At 44.9% G+C, this 27,805-nt stretch overlaps 1 protein-coding gene and 1 long non-coding RNA gene across 2 annotated transcripts; both read left to right on the top strand.

Moving 5' to 3' along the window:
• Positions 1-1,268: 1,268 nt before the first annotated feature.
• Positions 1,269-12,284, top strand: SERPINA11 (serpin family A member 11). Its single transcript, XM_030883126.2, has 5 exons — positions 1,269-1,310; positions 4,596-5,241; positions 6,401-6,674; positions 9,468-9,615; positions 12,081-12,284. Exons 2-5 carry the CDS (start codon positions 4,599-4,601, stop codon positions 12,282-12,284), a joined length of 1,269 nt encoding a protein of 422 aa, XP_030738986.1. The 5' UTR covers positions 1,269-1,310; positions 4,596-4,598.
• A 3,449-nt stretch (positions 12,285-15,733) lies between these two features.
• LOC132596784 (uncharacterized) lies at positions 15,734-23,074 on the top strand. Its single transcript, XR_009562788.1, has 5 exons — positions 15,734-15,847; positions 15,942-15,991; positions 17,667-17,793; positions 21,403-21,503; positions 22,946-23,074. It is a non-coding gene; the product is annotated as an uncharacterized lncRNA (long non-coding RNA).
• Positions 23,075-27,805: the final 4,731 nt, after the last annotated feature.

Genomic DNA, 27,805 nt, shown 5'->3' with positions numbered 1-27,805 from the left:
CTTTCACCTTTCCAGCACACACCTGTTGGGTCCTACTGTGAGTACCTTCTGCTCTCCATCTGGGGCTTCAGCACACCAGACAGGCCAGAGGTACCTCCAGTCCCACCCTATCATAGCAACAGATTCAATATCCTAGGAGCCTTTATGTTTTAAAAGTGCCTTTTGATTGGAACCACTGTGCCGACCTGAATGAGCTTTTATTTTGCTTTACGTGTACAATTAAATAATTCTACTTTTTAACAATGTTTTATTGTTTTTTGTTAAAAATAAAATACATGCTCTTTTTGAGAAATTAAGAGAAGACGAAAATCTACAAAGAACATAAAGATTACCCAATTCCATCACCAAAAGACTCACTCATAAAAAATATTCATTTAGTTCCACGCTTGGTTCTAGATCTTAAGTAAACAAAAATCAATGATTGGGCTTCCCTGGTGGTGCAGTGGTTGAGAGTCCGCCTGCCGATGCAGGGGACACGGGTTCGTGCCCCGGTCCGGGAGGATCCCACAACAGTGAGAGGCCCGCGTACCGCAAAAAAAAAAAAAAAAAAAAAAAATCAATGATCCCACTTTACAAAGCTTTTGATATGGCGGGAGAGAAGATTTTGCTCTATTCTCTGAATTTCCTTCCAGTCTTTTTTTTCCTGTACATGGATCATATTTATTAAAGCATCAGTAAAATACCGGAACGGTTTAGTGTTGTAGTGAAGGCCTCGGCCGGGGGGTCAGATCTGTCTTCTGAGGATGGACGCCTCCACCACCCACTTACTGAGCGAACGAGTTACTGACCTCGCTGGGCCTCAGCTTCCCATTGGTAAAGCAGAGAGAATCATGCCTCTCGCGTTCTTTAATGGTCCCAGTTTTACTGAGAAATAATTGACATCCATCACTGTATAAGTTAAAGGTGTACAGCACGATGGTTTGACTTCCAGATACTGTGAAATGATCACCACTGTAGGTATAGTTAACGTTTCACATTACTATTGTGAGAGTGGTTCATAAAGAAAACTGCCTGGAATACACCAAACACAGGTAATGCATCAGCAGCCTCCGCATCACGACCCCCTGCTGCCACCTCCAACATGAGAACGTCCTCAAACCAAGCTGGGTCCAGAGTCACAATTCGCTTTGTAGGACAGGCTGGCAGGGCAGAAACTTTGAAGAAAAGGTCACTTCCTGTTTTCATACCGGTTCCAGGAATTGACCTGACAAATATTGACTAGGCTGCCATGACCTTCAAACACTATTTTCCTGTGGGTAGGAGGTGATGCAGCGCTGAAGACCCAGGGCCCCCAGCCCAGGGACCTTGCTGTGAGTACCACGCTTGTGTCTGAAATGCAGGCCGGGGTGGCAGCTCTCTCTCTCTCTCTCTCTCTCTCTCTCTCTCTCTCTCACTTTGGCAGAATAAATGGGAGAACTGAGTCCCCTAAAGGAAAAAAGTGATGATGTACTCCTTCTAAGGCTTGAAGTAGGAACTTCAGGTTTTAAATAACATTTTATGGATAGCTTGGCCTTTAAATTTTTTGAGAAATTCCCAGTATTCCTCAAAAAGTTAGACAAGAAAACGGAACAATACAACCCAAAACAAAATGATAAAGTTGTTTCAGCAACTTTACTGGAAACTCTATTATATGAAAGGGTGATGATGCAGGGGCCTGGTCTGGAATTTGAATCATGCCCCTGCCACTTAATAAGTGTTTCTCTCCTTAATAGGTGTTTCTCTCCAGGGATAATATTACCAAGGTCTTAAGGTTCTCGTAAGGATTCAATTTAAAGAAATTAAGCAAGTTTTTCTCCACTGGGGCACTGTTGGCATTTGGGACGGACCCTTCTTCTTTGGCTGTGACTATTCTAGCATTTCGAGAGTTTTCTCTCTCCCATTAAACTCCAATAATAGCACCTCCTTCTCCAGACTTTGAGATGATCCAAATACTATCCCCGCTTCACACACATCCCTCCCCCTGCATTTAAGAACAAATCTGTCCGGGAACCAATGATACAATATAGCTAATATCCCTACCATAAAAGAAATAATAAATAGGGATATTATAATTAATTATGGAGTTCTTAATTTTCCTCTGGGATCTTTCTGGAAAAGGAATAAAGGAATAAATTGGGTGTAACTATATCCAGCCTCAGTAGAAAGGAGTGAAAATTAACACTGCGTACTTCCTATGTGCTACGTGCTATATACATATCACGTCTTATAATCCACAAGCAACCCCACCCCCAGGAGGTAGGCATTGTCATTTGCATTTTACAAATAACACACTGCAGTTCAGAGAGCTTCCTCTACATTGTATCACCCAGTGATTTAACTGCAGAGCCTTGATTCAAACCCGGACCCCCTGACTTACAATTCAGTCCTCTGGGAAATAGATCCTCTGCAAATTTGGGTATCCTGGGGGTTCAGTAAGTAGAAAATGGTGGTGAGTTCATTGGGGTAAGAAGAATAAACTGGAAATAGTTTTATTACAGCTGTACTTCTAATTTTCCCCAGGAGCAGACCAATTTTTAAGTTGTTCTGCTTCCCAATATGAACAGAAATTAAGCGGGCCTACAGCAAGCTGTGCTGGAGGGGGTAGGACGTGGCATTGGGAAACTGCCTGCAGTACTTTGACCAGCAAATGTGTTTCAACGTAATCGATAACGCGGCTAGATTCGTCCCTCCTGACAACTGGCCTTGGAGGTTTGGTTGGGTATTTAGAGCACCAGGCGCTATAAATCATCTACAAAAATATGTAAGCGACCCAGAGATCATTGGTTTGGGCAAAAGGTATTAAAGGTGCTGATTAAGACACAAAATTTATCAGGACAGATGAGCAACAAGGATGGGGTGATTAGCTGTGGGCAGCCGCTGTGGCAATGGGACAACAGAAGGGTCAGTTTTGAAGGGAGCGAGGGGACGAGACTCCTTACGGAGGACAGCAAGGCGGGGGATGGGGGGGTCCGAGTGTGTGCACGTGGGGATGTGTGTGTGACAAGCACATTGTCTACACTGCAGCTTCACCTTGAGCTGGAGCTTCGCTCCCAACCCTGAAGCACTTTGAACCCCTCGGGTGACACGAAGGCTCTTGTGGCACATTTTATAACTTAAAGCACAGGAGTTACTGCATTTGTTTCCTAGGGCTGCCAGAACAAACTTCCACCCAGCTGAAACAACAGGAACGGATTCTCACAGCTCTGAGGACTAGATGTCCAAGATCAAGGCGTTGGCAGGGCTGGTTCCTTCTGAGGTTCTGAGGGACAGTCTGTTCCAGGCCTCTCTCTTTGCTGCTGGGGGTTTGCTGGCAATCTTTGGTGTCCCGTGGCTTGTAGAGCATCACCCTGATTGATTTCTGCCGTCATGTTTACATCTCCTTCTCCTTGTGTGTATGTCTGTGTCCAATTTCCCCTTTTTATAAAAACACCAGTCATATTAGATTAGGGCCCATATTAACCTCATATTAACTAGTTACATCTCAATGACACTATTTCCAAACAAGATCACACTCTGACATGCTGGGGATTAGGACTTCAACATATGAATTTGTGGGATGGGGGTTACAATTTAACAGATATCTTTCCTTAAATTCTCCATCAACTAAGATACAGGTTTCAGCCCTTGCGTGTGACAAGAGGTACTCGAAATAGCAGGTTTGATGGAGACAGAGTAGATCTTTCTTGTCTCTTCCCCACCCTCAGGCTCCATCCATCCTGCAGCTTTGCCACCCCTCATTCCTCATGAGCTGCGCCCACCCGCAAGGTCCCCAGGGCTGATCGTCGCATCCACACTCCAGCAAATGGAGACCAGAAAAGTAGAGGGCACTCCTCTTTCTGGGAAAGCCTGGCCCAGGAGTTCCACACATCATCCTCTCCCCTCCAGTCAGCAAGATTCTAGTTACTGGCAACACCTAGGTGCAGGGGAAGCCCAACATCACTTGTGTCACAGTGTCCTGACCATTCGTTCCATAGTATTGAGGGTTGCCCCAGTCTTTGAAAGTTAACGAGTGATTGAAAGAATGACTGGAAAGGAGAAAGATAAAAGAAAAAGAAGGAAGGAAGGAAGGAAGGAAGAGAGGGAGGAAGGATAGATGCAGGGAGGAATGCAGGCAGAAAAGACCACAGAAGTTCTATTTTTAATAGACCAGAGTCCTTTTCTCAGCAAAATCTTACAGGCAAATCAATATGTAAAGCAGACAAGAGGCTGCTGCTCTGACTCTAGCCTGGGGGAAAGCATCTGGAGCCCGCTGGCTCATCACCGCCTCACCCTCCGTAGCAGCGGTCCCCAAACTTTTTGGCACCAGGTACCGGTTTCATGGAAGACAATTTTTCCATGGACGGAGTTTGTGGAGCGTTGGTCCAGGCGGTAACGCAGGCAATGGGGAGTGGCAGATGAAGCTTTGCTTGCTTGTCCGCCGCTCCCCTCTTGCTGTGCGGCCCAGGGGTTGGGGACCCCTGCTCTACAATACCCCGCCTGACACCTCTATGGGATCCAGTTTGGATGGGAGGTTTGCCGAATGTAAATGTAAATGTAAATTCCCTGATGAATGTAAATGTGAAGCACTGTGAAGCTATTTATGAAGGAGAATGATGTGTTCACCATCTTGTTTTTAGAGGATGGGGCCAGCGTGGCAGTGGCTGCTGGGAGCGGGGATCCTGGCCTCTGTCTACTGGCAACCCTTTCCTGCCCACGGAGATAAGAGCCTGGGGGTGCCTGAAGCTCCCCGTGGCCAGCTCTCGGAAGCCCTCCCGGCCTACCGCAAAATCACACCCACCATTACCAACTTCGCTTTGCGTCTATATAAGCAGCTGGCAGCAGAAACCTCAGGAAACATCTTCTTCTCCCCGGTGAGCATCTCCAGCACCCTGGCCCTGCTCTCTCTGGGGGCGCAAGCTGACACTCCAGCTCAGATCCTGGAAGGTCTCGGCTTCAACCTCACGGAGATCCCAGAAGCTGACATCCACCGGGGCTTCCAGAGCCTCATCCACACCCTTGACCTGCCCAGCCCCAAACTTGAACTGAAAGTAGGCAACTCCCTGTTCCTGGACAAGCAGCTGAAGCCTCAGCAGCACTTTTTGGGCAACATCAGGGAGCTGTACCGGGCTTTCGCTTTTTCTGTCAATTTCACGGACTCTAATACAACTAGGAGGCAGATAAATGACTTCGTGAAGAAGCAAACGTATGGGCAGGTCGTGGACTTCCTGGAGGAGCTCACCCAAGACACGCTCATGGTTCTCTTGAATTACATGTTCTTCAAAGGTGAGGGCTACCTCCGGCTCCTCCATCCCCAGCCCTGCCCCTAAAAGGCACCTATCTAGAAGCCTGTAGCTGTTTCTTCTGAAAGTTGCCTCTGTATATTTAAATAATGTTCTTATAGGGCTACTTCTTAATTTATCAATATTTGATTTCTCTTGCCATGTTTTTCCTATTCTAGTTTTATCCTGATTTTTAATACCACTGACACTCAATCTCACTTTTCTATTAATACTTCATTTTTTAGAGAAATATTTTATTTTTTATATTATTGCCTATTTCAAACCTATAGAGATATGCAGAGAATGACATCGAATCCACCGTGCACTCCCTGCCACCAAGAATTAGCAAATATTAACATTTTTACTATTTACTTCAGATTTTAATTTTTTTAAAAAAATGTAATATTGCAGATACAGTTCAATTCCTTTTTAATCATCCCTTGGTCCCATTTTCCTCCTTTCATCCCTCCCCGGAGGCTATTGCTATCCTAGGGTTGGTGTGTATCCCTCACATCCATGGGTTCAACCATTACGGTCTGAGTCTGAATCATCTTTGATTCTCCAAAGGTGAGGAAAGGTCCAAGGAAAAGAGCTACCATTGACTTTCAAGAAACAAATTTCGTTGGACTGGAGCATAGAACACAATAGTGGAATGCCTAGGTGGGAGTGCTGAGAGTTGTAATAAAAAAAGTAATCAGGGGCTGTGTTGAGAACCCTAGACTTTATCTTAGGATCCCCAAATCACCAAAACGTTCAAAGCAGTGCAGTGACATACCTGTTGTAGAAAGTTCAGTCTGGCTACAATTTGGGAAATGAGAATAAGGGTGGAAGAACAGAGACAAGTTAGCTTAGTGAGATGGTTCAAAGTAAGACGGTGGTCTCAAATCAAGGTGTGGCTTTGGAGGCAGAATCAGCAGTACTTGGTCACTTGGAAGTGGGCGTGAGGGACAGGATGAACCAGCCCCCTCTCCCTGTCACCAAGATCGGTGCTGTCAGGAGGTGGTTGTCAGTGGAGATGATAAGTAGAAAGAGACGAGATACTACACACGGGGACAAGATTGTGACAGATTGTGCATCTCTAACCAGTGTGGCTTAGTGCATGTCTGCCTAGACTTGCTCTCCTAGAGTGTGTTCTCATGGTTTCGTGGGTTTTGTGTTCCAAGCCAAGTGGAAGCATCCTTTGAATCGCTACCAGACCCCGAAGCAAGAGAGCTTCTTTGTGGATGAGAGGACCTCTCTCAGCATCCCCATGATGCACCAAAAGGAAATGCACAGGTTCCTCTACGACCAGGAGGTGGCCTGCACCGTCCTCCAGATGGAATACAGTGGAAACGCCCTGGCCCTGCTGATCCTCCCTGACCCGGGAAAGATGGCTCAGGTAGAGGCTGCCCTGCAGCCAGAGACCCTGAGGAAATGGGAGCAACTGCTCCTCCCCAGGTAAGTGCCAGAGTGCAAGGACTTTGTTCAAGAACTCGAGCAGGCCTTGATCAGCTCCAGTTGCAAGACCCTAAGTCCTGGCTTGGCTCACTGCCCTACCAGCTAACCAACTGCGTGGTCTTGGGCAATTCTTGCTCTTCGGGCCTTGAATTTCCTCACATGTAAAATGGGGCCATGATAACCACCACATTGGTTGGTTGGAGGATTAATCGAGTTAATATGTATAGAATATGAAATTGGTACCTGGTGCAGAAGAAGTGCTCACCAGGCATTAATCATTCTTATCCCCTCCCAGACATCTTTCTACCTTTGCTCTTCTCTTTTTCTCCAAATAATAATTTACTACCAGAAGGTAGTTAAGTGTAGGCAACAAATCAGATCAAGGACAATTATTAAGAATAATTATGACCCCCACAGAACAGTGGGTATTTCTTAAGAGTGCCTCTGTTTTAATTAAAACATTTCTTTAAAAAATTAAATACCAAGAAAAACATTGTAAAAATCAAAATGCCAATTGCCAGTTTGGGGGAATCTCTACATACCCCCTTCCATCTCACTTGCTTTTTGGTTTGTGGTTTTTCTCACAGTGGTTTTAGCCTTTTCTGATTTCCCTAGACCCCATACTCCAGCTACCCATTCTTGAAGTGTATCTTCCTTTATGGGGCACTCTGGGATAAAATCTGGCCTCAAGTTCTAATTACCTCTTGTTGGATAACAAACCACCCCAAAATGGAATGGCTTGAAAAAAAACCCATCTGGTATCTCTCTCAGTTCTGTGGTGGACTGGGCTCAGCTGGGTGGTTCTCACTTGGGTCTCTCAAGGATGGAGTCAGATGGTGGCCAGGGGGGGAATATTGAAGACTCCTCCACTCAGATGTCTGGAGGCTGGGCTGGCCGGCTGGCTGGGCTAAGGGCCGAGCAGGCACCTCTCTCTCTCTCCATGCAGCATGTCCATGAGGCTAGCTTGGGCTTCTGCACAGCAGCTCAGCACAGTTGATATTGTTATATGACAGTTCAGGGCCCCAAGAAGGAGCGTTCTAAAAGGCAGGAAGTGAAGGCTCCCACTCTCTTAAGGCCTGGGCTCAGAAATTTACCAGTGTCATTTCTGCCATATTCTATTGATCAGATCATTCACAGAACCCACCAGATTCAAGGGACGGGGGGCATATAGACTAAACATCTTGATGGCTGTCTTTAATCCACCATCACCAACTGGTAGGCATCAGTCACCTGCATGTCCACGGGAGCCTTCTCTCAGCACCCCAGTGACATTGAGGTATCAAGGATAGAGAAAGGGTGTTTTGTTTGGGGGTAGAGATTCAAGTACCAAATAAAAGAGATACAGGTCAAGAACAGAAGCCAGGATTTAAAGTATTATTCCTGTTGTCTGTGAATCTACATAGCTCTGGTCAGTTTCTGATTCCAGCCCCATATTCCTAAGCTCCCTTGGAGCGAACCTGCCCCTTCCCCCATCACAGGAGGAAATACTATAGGATCTTCTAGACCAGTAGGTTTTCCCTTAGGAAGGGTCTCTTTTGACCTCCCACTTAGACCTTCAAAAATCAAAGCCAATCCAAGTTATTTTTCTAAACCTCAGATGCTCCCTGATACCATTTCTTGAGCCCGAGAGTTACAATATCATGGCAGCATTTGAATGGGCTTTCAGACATGGAAAATTCAGGCTGCCAGGTTTCCCTCCATTCATCTGTGAGAAAGATGAGTTTTTTCAGAGGAATCATGCTTCCTGGTAACTCCATTTCTTCATTTACACTGATTGAACACCTACTCTGCGTTGGGCTCTCTAACAGACACCCCTCAGCTAGACTGTACTCAAAGCCCCCTCCATGGTAGGGCCTACTCTCCAAGTTCTACCTGTGAAAAAATTATGTCAAGTAAGCCCTGTTTTCTGTTGTCCACATTTGTTTCCTTTTTTTCGCCATTCAATCCCTGACTTCCAACTACCTCCCATTTCAGTTAGACATCAGGACCCTCATATTGGCCCAGGAGTTAAACCGGTAAAGATGCTCTAACCTGAGTTAGCATCTCTAATCTGAATTCATTCGAGGCAGGAGTTTCCAAGCTGGCTATTAAATAAGCAAGCTTGCGGGTGTCATGGCAACTGTCAGACAATAATTCCAGAGGAGAATAATCCCAGGAAGAAAGGGACAGCTTTTCTATGGGTCACAAGAAACTTGTGAATGTAGCACAAGGAATATGGCAATCTGATGGCAAAGGCATGACAATAACAGGAGGGAGAGTTAGTCTATTGATTTGTGCCCACACTGTACATGCATGATCTCTCATCAGCTCTTCAACAGGCCGTGAAGCTCAGACAGGTGAGAGATGGTGTACTTTCTATTAGGGGGTTGCCAGTAGATGGATTTAGGATATAGTTCAGAATCTGAGCCAACAGAGCTTGCTGATGAATTGGATATGGAGGTGGGATAATGTTAACCATACTTAACTTCCATGGTTATTACATGGCTTCCATCAGTGAAGCCTTGTAATCCAATGTCTGGCACCTAGAAAGCCCTCCAGAAATGTGACAAAGATGAAGATCTATGGCTATGCCAGGAGTCTTCTCAGATCCAGACACAGACTCTCTGTGAGGTCTGAAGAGAAGGAAGCTCTGGGTTGTGGAATGTCCTGGCATAGCAGGTAGTGTCATGAGAAGACTGGTTCCCACACTCTGAGAAGCACATCTCCTTCCCAAAGCTCAGGCTGCCCCCAGACATGTCAAAAGCAGCACAGATAACGAGACAGCAGTGCTTCTCCGTCTGATTCTCTCCCCAGCCTGTTGGATTTGCATTTGCCAAGGTTTTCCATTTCTGGAACATATAACCTGGAAGAGATACTCCCCCATATTGGTCTCACCAGCTTATTCAACTTAGAAGCTGACTTCTCAGGAATCACTGGGCAGCTCAACAGAACTATCTCCAGGGTAAGGTGGTGAGTGTGGATGTGTGTTGGCAGAGGTGGGGTGTCTTTTCTCCTCTGACATGAGGTGCATTTGAAAGTCAAGTTCCCCCTTTTTTCTATTCTGGCTTTTTAATATCACAATCTTTAAGGCTTCTTTTCATAAGCATCTCCCTTTCCATCCCCACCCTCTTCTTCTAGACCTTTATATTCTTCAAAGCAAGGATGGAGTCTTGAATAGAGTAGACACACATTCAGGGTCATCCACAGAGCCAGAGTTTCCCCAGGTGTGGGACTAGCTTTGTTTTTATCCCTTAAACTTCCTCCGAGGGCAGGTAGTGAGACTCTATCTGCCTTTGTTATAGCTGTAGAGAGTAGTGGGCATGAACAGAAAGTATATCCATCAGTTTTGCTGCAATAACAAATGATCCCCAAATCTCAGTGCCTTATCATCACAGAGATTTATTACCTGGCCATATGACATGTCAGAGGTGTGTCACTACCATCTGGCTACAGATCTACTTCTCATGTTTTCTTCCTTCTAGAATGTAGGTCAAAGGAGAAGCTCCTATTTGGGACATACCATTCTTATAGCAGTGGGAAAAAAGCAGAGATAATGTGCTATATCTCTTAACACTTCTCCTTACGTGTGGTCTCTGTCAAGGCCACTCACAAGTCATTGGCTAAAGCAAGTCCCACAGTCAAGACCACCGTCAATGGGGTGGGCTCATGTTCTCCTGCAGGAGGTACTGTAAGCCACAAGGCATGGGCGAGGGCTGATGAGATCCTACAGGAAGGGAGAGTTCATACTTGAGAATAATAATGCAATTTTCCACAGGAGGGAAGGCAATAAAAGACACTTCTCTGTTCTTCCATCATCTTCCTAAGATAGAGTCATTATCAGTTGGGTCTTTATTAGAAATTTCATAAGGAAAGTTTACTCTCTTTTATTTGGGAAAGACCAGCTGAGATTTGGAATGTGAAACCAAGGAACAGGGATGTGGTCTTGTGTGTGTGTGTGTGTGTGTGTGTGTGTGTGCGCGTGTGTGTGTGTGTGTATGCGCATGTGCACCCTCTGTGGAGAAGGTAAACAAAAAGGAAAAGAAATAGTTTAGTTTTTTACAGAATTTCTTCCACAGTGACCTCAGATGTTAGATTTATCTCTTCACAGACCTTTATGGAAATGAAAGAGACTGTGAACACCAATGTTTTTCAACTTTTTTTAGTTAAAGCCTCAGAATTCTTCCTAAGGAGTTGTGTGAAAATGAGGTTTTAAAAAAACAGAATTCTTTTCATGGAGCCCAGTGGAGGGTTCGGCACATCACACAACCTGGTTTCACTGAGCTTATTTTGAAAACCATTGATTCAGGCTGAGCAATCCATTTTTCTTTTCATGTTTTTTAAAAAAAATTTCTTTTTTTTAAATTTTATATTTTAACATATTTATTGGAGTATAACTGCTTTACAATGGTGTGTTACTTTCTGCTGTGTAACAAAGTGAATCAGCTATACATATACACATGGCCCCATATCTCCTCCCTCTTGCGTCTCCCTCCCTCCCACCCTCCCTATCCCACCCCTCTAGGTGGTCACAAAGCACCAAGGTGATCTCCCTGTGCTATGCGGCTGCTTCCCACTAGCTATCTGTTTTACATTTGGTAGTGTATATATGTCCATGCCACTCTCTCACTTCGTCTCAGCTTACCCTTCCCCCTCCCCGTGTCCTCAAGTCCATTCTCTACGTCTGCGTCTTTATTCCTGTCCTGCCCCTAGGTTCTTCAGAACCATTTTTAAAAAGTTTCTTTAATTTATAATCATACTTGCCCTATCAAATCAGGACCTTGATCCATCAATTGCAACATTCTAAACTGCAAATCTTTTTTCAGCTGGGAGCACCTTTCATCATATCTCTAAAATGCGAGTGCTTTTTTTTTGGAGCTCCTAATCTAATTGGGATATATGTATACATATGGCTGATTCACTTTGTTGTATGGTATAAACTAACACAATATTGTAAAGCAACTATACTCCAATAAAAAATAAATAAATAAAGCCAATTAGGTGAGCAAGCTATTTTAAAGATGAGAAAACTGAGGCTAAGAGAGGGCAAATGCAGCTCGTAACAGAAAATGACAGAAAATGTCCTTGGGTCTGTGCCACGTGCACCCAGGTGCTTGGGAAATGCCCCTAAAAGTCGCTGTTGGGTTTTTGCAGCCTGGTGCATGCTCAGGTAGCCTTCAGCCCTGTTCAGGCCCATCTGTCTCCCCTTCAAAGAACAAACAGCACAGTCAGGGTGACTCCCCAGGAAATGATGGAGGCGGAGAAACCGGGACGGGGCGGGAAATGAAATAAAGGTTGGAGTGCTGCCTGGGAAGGCGGGACCTGAACGGGGTGACTCCGCTTCCATCTCCCTCGTGCCGCGTGAGGTGGCATCAGCCCCTGGAAACACCCTGCCCTGATGCTGTCTCTGCCCCTCTTCTCTCCTTCTAGGTGTCACACAAGGCGGCAGTGGACGTGAGTGAGCGGGGAACAGAGGCAGGTGTGGCCTCCGGCCTCCTCTCCCAGCCCCAATCTCTGAACGCAACGTCGGCCCCACACGCCCATTTCAACCGACCTTTCCTGGTGCTGTTTTGGGAGGTGACCACCCAGAGCCTACTCTTCCTGGGAAAAGTCGTCAACCCAGCTGCGGGGTGACGGTGGTAGGAGGCCAGGAGGTGTCCTGTCACCTCCCTGAAAAACAGGAAGGCCAGCGCCAACCTGCATCTCAGGGTTGCTCTGAGGACCATTTAATCAGTGTGCAAAAATGCTAATAAAGTTGGCCTTGGGTTCTGTGAACAGTGAGGGGCGATGCTTACGGGGGTGGGGGGTGAGCACGCAGAGCAGCGGTCAGTCATTCACTCTACAATCTCCTCCAATCTAGTGTCAACTGTGGTTAGAAATTTGGAGGTGAGAACAGCCTCCGATTATGGTCTCCTCAGAGACGTCCACCACTTCTCCTGCCACTGCTGGTCTTTCCTGAGTGTCTTTTGGGTCCTAGGAAAAGGCACAAAGGATATCAGGAGGAATAAGCGAGTCTCTCACTTCATAGTGGCCAATCTTGGCTATGCAGCAAAGTGAGGTCGTCCTGAAACGTCATTGCCTCGATGTCAGGAGTTAGTTCACCTTGAGAGGGGATTGAAGCCAGGGCAGGGACTCTAAGACATGTTCTATGAAAAGAAAGGGATGTGAGGATAGGTCAATGCAATAATGGGCCAATCCAGAAACGGAAGTCAAACGCCCAAGGACAACCCCAAGATCAAAGAAAGTGGAAGGGTTGACATGGCCTGGTGAGACAGTGGGCTTAACGCACAATCTTGGTCAGTGGGATGAATGTGGGGGCAGTATTCAGAGGCAATGATGCATTGTTTAGAGGTCAGAAGTCCTACTCCCACAAATGTGCCCCCCAGTCTTAAAAAGGCATCAATCTGGAAGTGGTGGGGAAACTCAGAAATGCCATCTTAGCTGCATGTATGTACCATACATGTGACAATACATCCCCATGATGAAGTCAGTGTCGAGACCTAGAGGGTGGCTGTGTGTGGTGCATGTCTAGGAAGAAGCTGTACCAAAAATTGCAAGTGGTAGAACTCCCCCATGCCCACCCAAAGGAGGCAAGACTCGAGTTGGGTCTTGAAAACAAGGGAAGCCTTAAATAAAGGGAGGGTAAGATAGTCCCGGAGAGGGTGGAAGAGACATACTATGGGCAAAGGCCACCGGGGCAAAGAAAGAAAAATGTATGTTCTAAGAAGAGAAAACCAGTTTCGCAGCAACAGAAAGTTCATGTAGGGTCACAGTGGAAGGTCACGCTGGAGAGGGATTTGGAGGTAAAGGGTTGGAGGCTTTGGATGCCAGCATTGAGGCAGACTTCCGGACACTAGTGAATTCTTGCCACCTCCCACTGGTCAGCCAACCTTGGACATGATGCTTGATCCCGCTGTGCCTCAGTCTCTTCTGAAGAATGGAAAACATAAAACCTAAGTTACAGAATTGTGAAAATCAAATGAGGTCACGAATGTGAAGCATTAAGCACCTGGTAAACCATAGGTGCTCAATGAACATTTGTTCATCTCCACCCTATTCTTTTTTGGTTGCCCCAGCCCTCAGGGCTGTTCTTTATTCTCACGGAGCATAGCTCAGCTCTAGGGAATGTCCAAATCCCCCAGGTGGCCACTGGTCCAGGTGCCAGATGTGAACCCTCCCAGTGAAACCATATGGGGAGCACATCCTCAGAACCCGAAGGTGTAGATGGCGAGCCTTCAGGGACTTTGCCCAGGCATGAAAGATTCCATCTGGAGGGCAAGATTGCTCTTGCTGCAGGGACATTTGCTGTGACAGGGACATTCACCGTGACAGCACTGTGGCTCCCAGAGGGAACCGCTGGCCCAGGGATCAGGGCTGAGACTGTAGAGGCACACGTGGATGACAGCCTGCAGGTTTTCTCTAGAAACATTATTGTTAGTGTCATTCACTGAGTTGTTTCTTCCTTTCCATCTTAAGCTGTCACTTTCAGTCATCTGTGAATTGAGTAAATTTCTCCCCAAGTGGAGATTCCATATGTATTTATACTTCAAACTGAACTTTTAACCATCTAGAAGAACCCGATCATTTTCTTTTTTTAATTTTCATTTTATATTGGAGTATAATTGATTAAAAATGTAGTGTTAGTTTCAGGTGTACAGCAAAGTGACTCAGCTATACATATACATGTATCTATTCTTTTTCGAATTCTTTTCCCATTTTGGTTATTCAAGAATACTGAGCAGAGTTCCCTGTGCTATACAGTAGGTCCTTGTTGGTTATCTATTTTAAGTACAACAGTGTATACATGTCAATCCCAAACTCCCAATCTATCCCTGCCACCAACACTTCCTCCCTGGTAACCTAAGTTCATGAAGAACCTGATCATTTTCAAGGTAAGTCAACAGCTACCTAAAATGTATATTTTTAAAGCTCTTGTGATTCTCTTTGTGGGTCTTGAACCATTTCTGCCATGCCAGAGAGTCCCAGCTACACTTCTTTTGCCCCTGGGTCAAAGGAGGTAAATAGGCTTTGAACATGCAACTAAGCCCCTGGCCAGGTACAACCTACACGAATACACAGGACCCTGTGGGGAAAATAGCATTAAAGCCACTGTCACCCTACCTCAAGTTTCCATGAGCATCACAGAGTCCACGAAAATGGGCATAAATGTTCTCCCTTCATTCCAGCCAGGAACAGAGCTGAGAGCTTTAAAGTTGTCCAAGTAGGAGAGGGTGTTTTCTAGACTCCTACTTACGCTTCTGTTGAACTCTTTGTCTTTTCTTGCGTCAGTGCTACACCATCTTAAATATCGCAGCTCTGTAAGTCTTGATATTAAGTCAAGCCCTCCAGCTTTGTTTCTCAGAAGTCCTTGTTAGCTTGCTTTAATTTGTTTTGCTTTCAGTGTTTGTTTACCATCCTGTCCACTCCAGTAGTTCCGGCTAAAGTAGTTGGTGACTTTCTCTGTTCCCCCAGCTGCAGTCTTCCAGAACTTCATACCGGCCCCAATCCACCCACACTCATGGGATCCCCAGTTCCTATAATAAAACCCTTTATTACAAAAACTACTTGCAGTGCCTCTGTTTTCCTGTTGAAGGAACCAGACAGATTCAGATAAAAACACCTTTGTTTTGCCTTCATTCTTGAAGGATAATTTTACTGGGTGTGGAACTTTAAGTAGGCAGATGTTTTCTTTCAGTGCTGGAAATATGTCACTCCATTATATTTGACTTTCACATTTTTAGTTGAAAAGTTATCTATAATTTTTATAATCCTTTGAAGGTAATGAATTTTTCCCCCTCTGACTTCTTTACATTCTCTCTCTTCTCTCTTTTTTTTTTGGTCTTTCACCTGCTTTAAAATGATGTCGCTAGGTACAGTTTTTCATGTATTAATCCGGCTTGGGGTTCATATAACTTCTTGAAAATGCAATTTGATGTCTGTTTTGAAAAATTCTGAGAGACTGTCTCTTTAAAAATTGCTTCTATTCCCATTTTTTTCTTTTTCTGGGACCACAGTCATGCATATATTAGATGTTCCAGGCACGTCCCATATGTCTCCTATGTGCTTTCCTGCATTTTCTATTCTTTTTTCTCTCTGGGCTTAATCTGGATACTTTCTACTTGCTCATCTCTCACTTCTGCTCTCTTTTGCTCCGTTTGATCTGCTGTTAAATACCTCTATTTTATTCTTAATTGAAGGTATTTTAATTTTTTAGTACTAGAGTTTTGATTCTTTTTATGGATTCCACTTCTCTGTGAAATTTTCTATCTTTTCATCTATTTTATTATACAGAATAATCATGGTTGAAGTCTGTGTTTGATGACTCCAATATCTAGATACCGGTGAGTGTTTATTCTCTGCTTTTCATTTTCAGTTATTTTTTCCTGTTATTTGTTATGCCTGGTCATTTTTTATTAGATGCCGAACAACGTATATCAGAAATTATGTAGCTGCGGCTATTTCCTTCCTCAAGAGGAGATTTGATTTTCTTCTCTCAGGCAGATAGAGTACAGACTGGGTTTCAGTCTCTTTTGGGGTCAGGTTTATTTGGCCTCCCCCGTAATGTAGCAGTGAGGAGGTATCCACGGAAAGTGTGGCTGTTTTCCAGAGCCCTGGCCCCTTCACAGGTTCACGCACAAATTTTTGTTTCCTGAGTACTATGAGCCTACTAAAATCTGTGTTATTTTAGCTGGTGACTTTGTCATGATTATTCAGCATCTCATCCCATACATTCACCACTCAGGAGTCAGAAAATTCTTTGAAGGGAAATTGTATGCAGAACACTGGATTCACTTCCTTGTGGTTCTCTATTCTCTAGGAACTTGGTCCCTCGAGTCCTAACTTCTTGTTGCTTCTGAACTCCCGTTTTTGTTTCCCCACCCTAGTGACACTATTATAGGCTCTAGGCCACTGTGTCCTGTGCCCCAGATTGCGAATCAGCAAAAGTCCCAGAGGGAAAAGGCAGCAGCAAATGTTAGCTTCACTATAACACAATTCCTTTCTCTCTGGAATCTTCTCCCCATCCTTATCTCATCCTTCTCCATTGTTCTCCAGTACCTTTAACCATCTATATTTTTTATTTTATTCAGCATTTATAGTTTTTTGAGGAAGGATGAGTCTGATATTAGACTCTCTCCCATAATCAGATGCCAGATGTATTCCTACAAAGAGAAGCCCATGCTACGATTCCACGCCCACTGTAATAACCTCATATTAGGTGTCAACTTGGCTGGTCCATGGAGTACCCAGACATTTGGTGTCCAGACATTATTCTGAGTGTTTGTGTGGTTTTGGGGTGAGATTAACATTTAAATCAATAAACTAAGTAAAGCAGATTGTCCTCCATAATGTGAGTGGGCCTCATTCAATTCACTGATGGCCTGAATAGAACAAAAAACTGACCCTCCCCTGAGGAAGGGAGAATTCACTTGCCTGATGGCCCTCACGCTAGGACATCAACTCTGCAGATTTGGGACTTGCCAGCCTCCATAGTCACTTGAGCAAATTCCAATAAACAAAGATGATAGATAGATACATACATACGTACATACATAGAAATAATCTCTCTTATTGGTTCTCTATAGGGAAACTTTTTTTTTCTTTTTAGAAGAGACCACTGTGTAATAATAAACAAGAATAAAATGCAATTCTTTATGGAAAAGAATAGTAATAAACCTGTATTTGCCAAAAACACAGTAGCTGATTATATACAGACTATTTACTGATGGACTGATTGATTTTTAACTTGATCTTATTTTATTAATTAAAGCAAAATTGCACTGATGCCAAAAGAGACAGATCAATGAACCAGTACATAAAACATGTAATAGACCCAACTGCATCTAGGCATTTGTTTCTTTTTATTTTCTTTTTTTTTACTGGTTTTAAATTTTTTTAACTTTTTATTTTATATTGGCATATAGTTGATTAATAATATGGTTCGTTCAGGTGTACAACAAAGTGATTCAGTTATACATATACATGTATCTATTCTTTTTCAAATTCTTTTGTCTCTAGGGAACCTTGACCACACCACCCGACACTCATCTGCAATATCCAATGGCAGCTCCACTGTGTGAGAAGACCCTTGGTAATGAGAAATCTTGTTACCTCGTCTCTGGATCTCTCAACATTGTAGAAGCGGGTTTGTATTTATTTTGTTCACTAATGTGTTAGAAACCAGTGTGCTATTAAAATTGTAAAAGGGCAGGGATCTGGAAACCCCCATGGTCTACTCCAATTCACAGCCCCACCTCTCCAAGAGTTTCCTGATAGTGATGCTTGAACAAGATGCAAAAGGCAAATGGAAATCCAAGGTTTGTTTCACTGTTGGCAATGGCTTTGAACCAATATCATCCACAAAACCCTGGTCAGCTGAGCTGGACCCAGTGACATCTGCCTCAGACCCACAAGAACTGTTTCCTCCAAAGCCCAAACCAAAATCTGGAATCCTACCATTAAGACGGTTCAAGATAGAAATCCTGTGGTAGATGGAGGGATGAGGGAGTGTGGGATGAGAATGTACTCAAACAGCAGACCGAGAGGGGATATGTTTGCCCCAATGCTTCATGCTGCAAGTGTGATGGGGGAGGGGTCCATTCAAGAAAGAAAGCCCTCCCCGCCCCCAAGTTAGAGGAAGGGATGACCCTCTTGAAAGCCTGCCTGAAGGGCTCTGGCCTGGACTGACTGCTGTAGTTATACAGAGATGTTACAAAGTGAGTGTCATAGCAGAGCCTTCTCCTATGTGGAGAGAGGGCTGGACATAAGATTGGGTCTGCACACGTAGGCCCAAATCCAAATCCTGAGTTCAGCTTGTGGGCCACCAGTTTGAAATACCTATAAAGCATCCAGGTTGCTAAATGTTTAAATAATATCAGGATAGCCTGGGCCCAGAAGCCCATGGACTTCAGCACCAAGTAGAGTAAGATTAATGAGGCAATACCGAATCTTGTGTATCTATGGTGATGCCTTGATCGACTTCATGTTTGAGAGGGAAATGATTCTCAAAGTAATTGAGATCTCTCAAATAATGGGTACCCTCAGCCTACATTTTATCACCCACCATTTACAAGGAGAGAGAGACTGAGAAGATTTTGATCCCGTACCCACTGCCCTATTATCGAAGACCAGCCCTGCCCCCTGCTGGTTATAGAGGATCATTGCCCATCCTAGAAGCAGCCCAGCACCCTCTCCTCTCCCTTGAGGCTGGGCCAAGGAGGACTTGTGGGAGGGGAGGGTTAACAGACAAAATAAGAACACCCAATTAAACTTAAATTTCAACAAGTAGGGGCTTCCCTGGTGGCACTGTGGTTGAGAGTCCACCTGCCGATGCAGGGGACGCGGGTTCATGCCCCGGTCCGGGAAGATCCCACATGCCGCGGCGCGGCTGGGCCCGTGAGCCATGGCCGCTGAGCCTGCGCGTCTGGAGCCTGTGCTCCGCAATGGAAGAGGCCACAACAGTGAGAGGCCCACGTACCAAAAAGAAAAAAAATTTCAACAAGTCATCTTTTAGTTTAAGTATATCCCATGCTATGTTTGGGACATACTTCTACTTTAAAAAAGAAAAAAAAGTGGTTGTTGTTTATACAATATTCAAATTAACATTGTCATATTTTTATTTGCTAAATCTGGCAATCCAGGGAGGGGTATAAATGCTCAATATTTGTGAGGGGGTCAGAAGAAAGGAAAGGTCTATTAAGCTGGAGGGCAGGCTGGCTGGGCATCAGGGGAGAAAGAGCAGTGAATATGGTTAAAAGAGAACTTAGAAGAGACATCTGTGAGGCAGAGACCGCTCCGGACCCTTGCATGTGAGCAAATCCAGGCTGGCCTGCTGAAGGATCAGAGACACATGGCTCAGGATCCTCCATCACCATGGCTGACATCCAATCGCTTGCAAAACCGTGAGTGAGGCCATCCTAAACCAGCGGCCCAGCTGACCAGCCAGCTGACCACAGCTGCTGATCTAGCCGAGCCAAGATCAGCCAAGCCTGGGCCAGGCCAGAACTGCTCAGCTGACCTAAAGATTTATGAGCCAACTTCCGGAGTGGTTTGTTATGAAGTATAGGTAACTGATATAAAGGGGAGAATGGGTGTGGGGATGGACCTTGGGAATTCCAGACCAAGAAGACAATATGATGAGTTGTGGTGCCTGAGTGCCCAAGTTCTCTAGGTCCTCCCCACCCCCTCCCCAAGGACTGAAGTGGCAGGTTTTGAGGTACCTGCTCATGTCCCCATCTCAAGGAATCTGATGTCCCTGAAGGCCCTTGAACAGGGCCAGCTGAGCGAGGGATGGGATTTGATTCAAGGGTAACCCGTCCATTGGTTGGCTGCCCATGAGTTGTGGCTGAGCTCAGAAAGATGAACTGGACCAATCAAGACCTTTCCTGGCAATTCGTGAAAGTACTGTGATACCAGAGCTGAAAGGTCATGGGTCAGCTATTAAAGGCCACTTACGAAATGGAGAAGCAGAGGATGTTTAGAAGTGAAGGGAGCAGATGCACAGAGAGACGCAGTGGCAGAGAGATGGGCCAGAGAATGGCTTTCCTCATTTTCAGCCCTGGTGAAGGGATTTGTTGGTGATCGTCTGGGCCTAGGGAGCAGAAAACTACTCAGGCTGGTATGAGAAGAGGGGTATCCATTGTAAGGATGTAGGGCCATCAAAGAACCCTCTGAAAGCCATATAAGCATTTGCGGAAAAGTGGAAACTGCAGAGTCATCAGACAGGATAACCTCTCTCTCTCACCTTCTCTCCTGCTTAGGCTCTGTCTCAATGCCAGATCACTTTGCTTCATTTAATCCAGTGTTTATCAAGGTCATTTGATCACAGATATATTTTTGTCTCATAACACTTACTAACATCCCACAGATTTGGTGTTCTGTGTGACCCACTTTAAGGAAAAGTGCTCTGTGGTCTGCATTATGTTATCTATTGTTCTTTCTTCTTTCTTTTTTATTTTCCTTTTCTTAGGAAGCTCCTGAGGCCTAAAGAGGTTGTTGTCCTGCCCAAGGTCACCCAGTTTTTTAGGGGCAAATTTGAACTAAGACCAGGATACCCTTCCAGTATAGACTATTAGGCAACATTATTTATACTATTTATACAAGAAAGAAAAAGAAAAAAAACAAGAACAGCAACTATCACCACTGGGCATTAAGTGACAGGCACTGGTGTGAGATATTATGAGGGTTGAGAGGCAGGCCACAGATAAACCCTCCAATTGAAAGACAGGTAAGACCAGAGTGAGACTTCCCTGGGAGGAGAACTAGAAACCGTGTACAAGCCCCTGTGTCCTTGTCTTTTGAAGTAAAAGGCTGCCTCAAGAGTTAATGACTGGGAAGTGAGAAAATGTAAAAACGAAGAATAGCTGTTGGGCCTGGGAACTGGTAACAATTTAGACTATAAGTCCGCCACATAGCAGAATAACCAAACTCACAGTTCCCTGAAAGACAGAGATAAAGGCCTGAGACACATTCCTACCAGATGAAAACTGCTGACCATAAGAACATAGACCCCAGATTGGTTGGAAACAGAAGGTTGATGATGCTGACTCCCCATTACCTCACCACCAACCAGTCATAAGAACAACCACAAGCTGATCATGCCCTGCTCCTTGAACACTATGACTCCTCACTACCCCCTCCAGGGCAGGACACAGTCTTGAGGGCATTAGCCCACTGTGGCCTCCGTTGCCCAGCAAAATAATAAGAGCTAATCTTTTCTACTTCACCCAAAACTCTGTCTCCATGTTTCTATTAGGCACCGGTGAACAGAGGCCAAGTTTCAGCAACAAGTTCCCAGCTGTTCATCTCTGCGCTTGGACACCTGTGCATACACCCCTGGATAACTCTCTGCACCTGGTAGGCGGAGGCTGGACCACAGGGGCATGGGGCTCTCGAGTCAGAGTAGGCTGAATGAATTGGCAGATTGGCCATGAGTGTCTGGGGCATTGATGAAGGATCAGAAGCCCTGGAGCCAGAGAATGTAACAGATAAGAACAAATATAACAGAGAAGAACAAATGTAACAGAGAAGAACAAACTTGACTCCATACTGGATCTATTCCTTAGCTCTAACTCTTGTTGCCTGTGCTTAGTCGTGCTGGCTCTGCATCTTTGTAAAAGAATGTTGCCTACAGCCTGAAATATAGGCAATGATACCCCATTCTCAAGGCTCTGATCCTTAAAGGTATAACCCTTTTCCATTCATATAGAGATAAAAAGTTGCAGAACAGAGAATAATATTTGTCTTGTTGGAGGCTTATAGGAACATTGTGACAAGACCAAACTGGACAGCTACAAGAACAAAGGATTCATACACCAAGAAGGATTCATACACCAGCCACACGCCCTCCTCTTTTAGTAGAAAAGAAGCCTGAATTCTAACTTGGGTAAGATGGTTCTTTGGGACATGAGTCCACCATCTTCTCAGTCTGCTGGCTTTCCAAATAAAGTTGCTATTCCTTGTCTCAACAACTAGTGGCTCAATTTATTGGCCTGTTGAGCAGCGAGCAGTAGGAACTTCATAACACAAAGGGCTCCCTGTCACTGAGTGATGGAGTGAACATCCCCACTGCAACCGTAGCCACCACCACTGGTCCTCGCTGTCAGTGCCTGCAGCCCTCCATGTGCTGGAAGAGACACCATCCTTGGCTCAGATGCCTCCACCCACTGCAGGCTCCCCATCCTCTGACTTCAACGCTCCTGGAGGCTGAGGCCTGAGTTTTCAGGGCCAGGAGTGCTCCCTTTTATGGCCTTACAAGTGAGAGAAGGTCAGACAGACCCCACTGCACCTGCCAGCGTTGCCGCTAGGAGGACAACCCCTACTACTGCTGTGGAACTGAGTTTCGATCTTGGGGCACTGGCTCTGTCACTGTCACTGTGCCTCCTTACAAGCCAGGCTCACTATACACATCTCTGAAGGTCAGTTTCTGTTCTCAGCCTCCCTGGGCAGGGCTCCCAAATCTAACTTTCTTCCAAAAGGATTTCAAGCTATTTATGGAACTAAATAATATGAAAGAACATAACTTAAGATTTAAAAAAATGCAAAAAAGCCCATTTTAAAAGTATGAAAAAATGCAGAAATAGAAGTTGTCTATCATTTATCTTGTCTATACATGTACACTGAACTCAGATATAAGTTCTTGGCTTTTGAAGCAAAAGGAAATGTATCGGCTACATAGTGTTTAGTGGCAAGGGAGAGAATAGATGTTTGTGGGCATAAAAACACTTATTGTTTTCTTCCTGGAATCCAGCTCCAGTTGGTCTTTGTATTAGCGCAATTCTTCTTGTTCTGATTTTAAGAGGCACAGAAGCATTGTTCAGATGACTGATGCCTGCAATCAGAAAGAAAGGTCAAGAAGATGCCACGATGTCTGCCTTGGCTCAACAACATAAGGCAATCTGAACAAATGGGCTTTGAAGTTGAAGCTCAGTTTTCAGGTGAGACAAATAGGAAATTAAACGGGGTTCAGACGCTGCTGCTCCCTGAGAGTGCTTCCGCTTAGGATGTATGTCATATGACTGGATAAGTAGGACACACGGTGATGTCATTAATTGTATGATTCAGCAAACTAGACAGACCTGCTCTAGCAATGAGGGGTTTTGAGTGTCCCCTGCACGAGCTTCCTTTATTATTAATGTTTAGTTCCCTGAGCCACACATGATCACTGTGTGCACTTCATAAGGTCCATAGAAGTAGTATAAAAATAAAATTTAGTTACCCACCACCCAGAATGAGTCCTATTAGCCTTTGCCATATTCTTTTCTTAGAATATATACATTGCTAAAATAAATAGACACACACACACACACACACACACACACACACACACACACACACACCCCAAAACAAGATCCTACCATGCATACTGCTTTTAAAATTTTATTTGGACATAACAACATATTATTTTAATGACTGCATAATATTGCATTTTTAGGTGTGCCATCCATAAGTTTTTAGTTTAAAATTCTCTAACAGGTTTTAAGATTTTTTTAAAATTTTAAGAACAAAAAGATGCGTATCCTTTGAATATATCTGTGCAATTAAAATTGTTCACTCAAAGGAGATACAAATTATAGGATATTGAAGCGTTTTTTTTCAGATTATCTTCCCAAAATAGTTGTGTCTGGGTAGCCAGAGTTGATTTGAATTGTGATCTTTTGTAAGTCAAATTCTCCTATACACATGAATCTGTTTCTTGACTCTCTCTCAGCCAGCGTGAACTGTCTGTGTTTTTGTACCTGGTACTTCATGTGTTAATACTGTAGTATCATTGTATGGAACAAGTTCCCCATATTCTTATTTTTTTAAAGATTTTTCCAGGGTTTTTTTAAATAAAATGAGGCTTCTAGATGAATTTTAGGATCCTCTTGTCAGAGTCCAAGAAAAATTCTGCTGGGTTGTTGATAGGAATTATACCGTATGTATAAATCGACGTAGAGAAAATGTACATCTTATAAATTGTAGAGTCTTTCCATCAAAGAACAAGGTGAACCTCTTCTCTTACTCATCTGTATGTGGCCCTTACCAAGTTTTCCTTTTTCTTTTTTCCTGAAGATCTGGCGCATCTCTTGTTACTGTCATTCACGAGTGTATTACACACCTTGTTGCTCTTGTGCGTAAGATTTTTCCTTCCATTGGCTGGCTGCCTTTTCTACCATATATATGAAAACTACAGACTCACGTCTTAACTCACCACCTTAATGAATATTTTGAATGTGTTAATCGTGTCTAATACTTTTCAGTTTTTTTTCTCTTGGCTTTCCTAGCACTATAACACAGGTCATTTGCATAAAATGATTATTCTGTTTCCTCAAAATGATTTATTCCACTCAGGGCCAGAGATGGAAGGGAGAATCTTGAAATTTGGATCTGCAAGCAGGATGGGGCGACAGTTTAGCACTTATCCTTAGCCAAAGGTGGCCTTGGGTGGAAAGTTCTCTAAAACTGGATTTTTTTTTTTTTTTTTCAGTACGCGGGCCTCTCACTGTTGTGACCTCTCCCGTTGCGGAGCACAGGCTCCGGACGCGCAGGCTCAGCGGCCATGGCTCACGGGCCCAGCCGCTCCGCGGCATGTGGGATCTTCCCGGACCGGGGCACGAACCCGCGTCCCCTGCATTGGCAGGCGGACTCTCAACCACTGCGCCACCAGGGAAGCCCCTCTAAAACTGGATTTTTACTCTCCCTGCCCAAAGCTTCCAATTCTTTACCTGTAGAGCCTTGATCCATCTGCATCTGTAGACAAGTGTGACCTGCTGCACATGACAGCTCCTGGTTAGAAGTTCCTTTCTGTTACCCATCACGTGAACTCTAGTAGTCTCTAAGTCCCGCTGATTCAGCCTGAGAGAATTTCCTTCTCTTCCAGCTGGAGGATGCCCATCTGCACTCCATTGCACTGTCCAGCCTCTCCTGTTTCTAGGCTGTGTCTTGGGGCAGCTAATGATGTTTCCACCCACATGCTCCATCTATGTGAAGTTTGCTTTCTTTAAATGGTCTGTGGGGTCCAGCACAGAGCAAGCAGAGGTGAAAGATCAGGAGGCTTTCACAGATTCGCTCTTGGGCCTTGCACTGCCCCAAACCAATAGTGAGATCTCAGCCCACAGGAAGTGTCTTGGGGACAATAACGCCCAGAGGAGTGAATGTTGACAACTGACACACTGATGTTTTAAATGTTGTCTCTTTGCCTGTTGTTTCCTGCTGGTTCCCAATTCTACAGCAAGAATTCATTCATTTTTCTTTTCATTTTATATTTCTTCTACTCTCAACCAGAGGTGCTCAGGAGAATCCTTTACGAAGAGAATTGCTGTTTCCATTATCCCGGAGTGGAAAAAGGAAAAGTAAAGCCACCTGTGGATTGTACAAATTGTGTAAAGAACAAAACATCAAATAGCTTCTTCCTCCAGTTCTAAGAATTTGGCCAGTAGTTAAAAATAACTCTGAAAACCAGTAAAACTTCTGGGAGGAACGTAGCTTCGACTTTTCCCTTTCTGCATTATGAATGGCAGTCCAAACAATTGCTTGGGGTGTTTTATTCAATTCCAGTGCTCTATCGTTCTTTCATACAATTCCCTTACAAGCATTTACACAGATCTGTCCCCTGGGTATACTTTCTGCGTCTCTGAAGCTGATGGTCACACACTTTCCATAAGTCTCCAAGACAACCTTCTACCTGCCCTTCTCAACTTCCTCCACAAACTTTTTATTCTAATCAAAACTTCTATCAAAACTTCCACGTTACCTCCAAAGAACCAGAGACAACATAAAGTGGTAGCAGAAAAAAACTATATATAGGCTGAAATCCCAGCTCCACTCTTTTTTTTTTTTCTTCACAATACTGTGTTAGCTTCTGTTGCACAACAAACTGCATCAGTCATATGCATACACATGTCCCCATATCCCCTCCCTCTTGAGCCTCCCTCCCACCCTCCCTATCCCACCCCCTAGGTCATCGTTCTTTACTATGTGACTTTGGAAAGTTACTTAAACTTTCCCAACCTCAGTTTCCCCATGTATGAAATGGGGATAATCATGTGTTCATTTTATTAATGATCTTAAAAATGAATTCCTTTGAGTGCTCAGTGTGTGTCAAGTAATTTGCTACACAATTTGCGTGCATTATCTCATTTAATCCCCACAGGGATTTCTGACATATTTGCAATTATCATCTCTCTTTTATAAGTGAAAGAACAGAAGTTCAGAGGAGTCCAATAACTTACTGTTTCAATTCGGGTTCCTGAAAAACACTCAGAGACTGTGAAATGTGCATGCAGGAGTTTTACTGGGGAGTGCTCGCAGGAACCATCCCTATGAAGGAGCGAGGGAAACAGGTTTGGACAGAGGGAGATGTTCGATGCGCTTGCAACGGCAACCTCAGATCACAGGACACTCTGATATGGAGATGGGCTTAATAAAGGCATGGGAGACCAGGCGTTTGTAGCCCCACATCAACCAGCCACTGGTGTGGATTTCTCCCCAGAGGGGTTGTCACTTTGGGCGTGGTAGCTTCCTTCAGTAGAAAATGAATTTCAGGGCAACACAGAGCCATGAGCTGTTAGCAGCCGACATTGTTGGCGGCTGAATGCATGAGAACCTGGGTCCTGAAGGGAGATCTGGGTGGTGCATCCCAGCATCCTCTACCCAAACATGACAGAGATGGTAAGTGGTGGAGCTAGAATTGTCATACACACCTACTTGGTACCCGAGTCCGTGCTTTTATCCACTACCCTGCACCGCATTGAGTGAAATTAAGTGCATTAAGTGAAATAGCATATGTAAACTTCAGGGACCACAGTAAGTGCTAATTACATGTTGATTTCTGGTCAATCTGGGTCCAGTGAGGAGACAGAAACCACCTTGTGATTTAAACAGGACAATATAATATAAAGAATTATGAAGCCATTATAAAAGAGTAACTCTAAAATGTACATGAACTCTAGAAGATTCTGTAGGACTGACAGAGAATACCCAAGAAAGGACAAACTTGGAAAGGGAGAGTCCCTTGGGGCAGGGGGACTTCTCTCCCAAGGGGAGAAGGTGCCCGTGCATCCCACTGGTGTCAGAGAAGGTCACTGGTTTGCCCAGGCCAGAGCTGATCTGCAGTCACTGGGAAAGCAGGAAGCAGCCCCTCCAAGGCGCAGGCAGGCCACCGTCGGTGGCTGGTTCTGCAGGCATGCAGCAGGATTGCGGGCGCTGGTGCAGACAGGAGGTCACGTGGTGTCCATGTCGGGAGGACCGCAGCATCAGGAGGGCCACAGGAGACAAAACTCCAGAGGGGAAGGCAAGCAGAGGCAGTGGGGGCACCAGTGTGGACGGGAGGCCTGGAGTTGGTGTGGAGCGACTGGTGGCAACCACCATGCTGGGCTCAGGCTGGGAGGTGGCTGAAGGATTGCCCATCCCTGGCGTGTTCTGGGACGAAGCATCACTGGCTGGTCTCACACCCACACTGTGGTCCTCCCACCGACCTCCCACCAGCACCATGCTGCAGGGGCAGCTGCCGGAGGAGGAAGCCGGGTAGAAGCCCTCTTCCTCCTGCAGTGTCTCTCCAGCGCCCCCTACTGAGAAAGCTTGACACTGTAAAGGAGAAACGCCTACAGGAATCATGCTCATGATGCCGTGGTCACAGAGCTTGGATTGGAAGGTGAATGTGGAGATGAGAGGCAGTA

Source organism: Globicephala melas, chromosome 2, assembly GCF_963455315.2.
Source record: "Globicephala melas chromosome 2, mGloMel1.2, whole genome shotgun sequence".
NCBI lineage: Eukaryota > Metazoa > Chordata > Mammalia > Artiodactyla > Delphinidae > Globicephala > Globicephala melas.
This window is presented reverse-complemented; position numbering and strand designations above follow the sequence as displayed.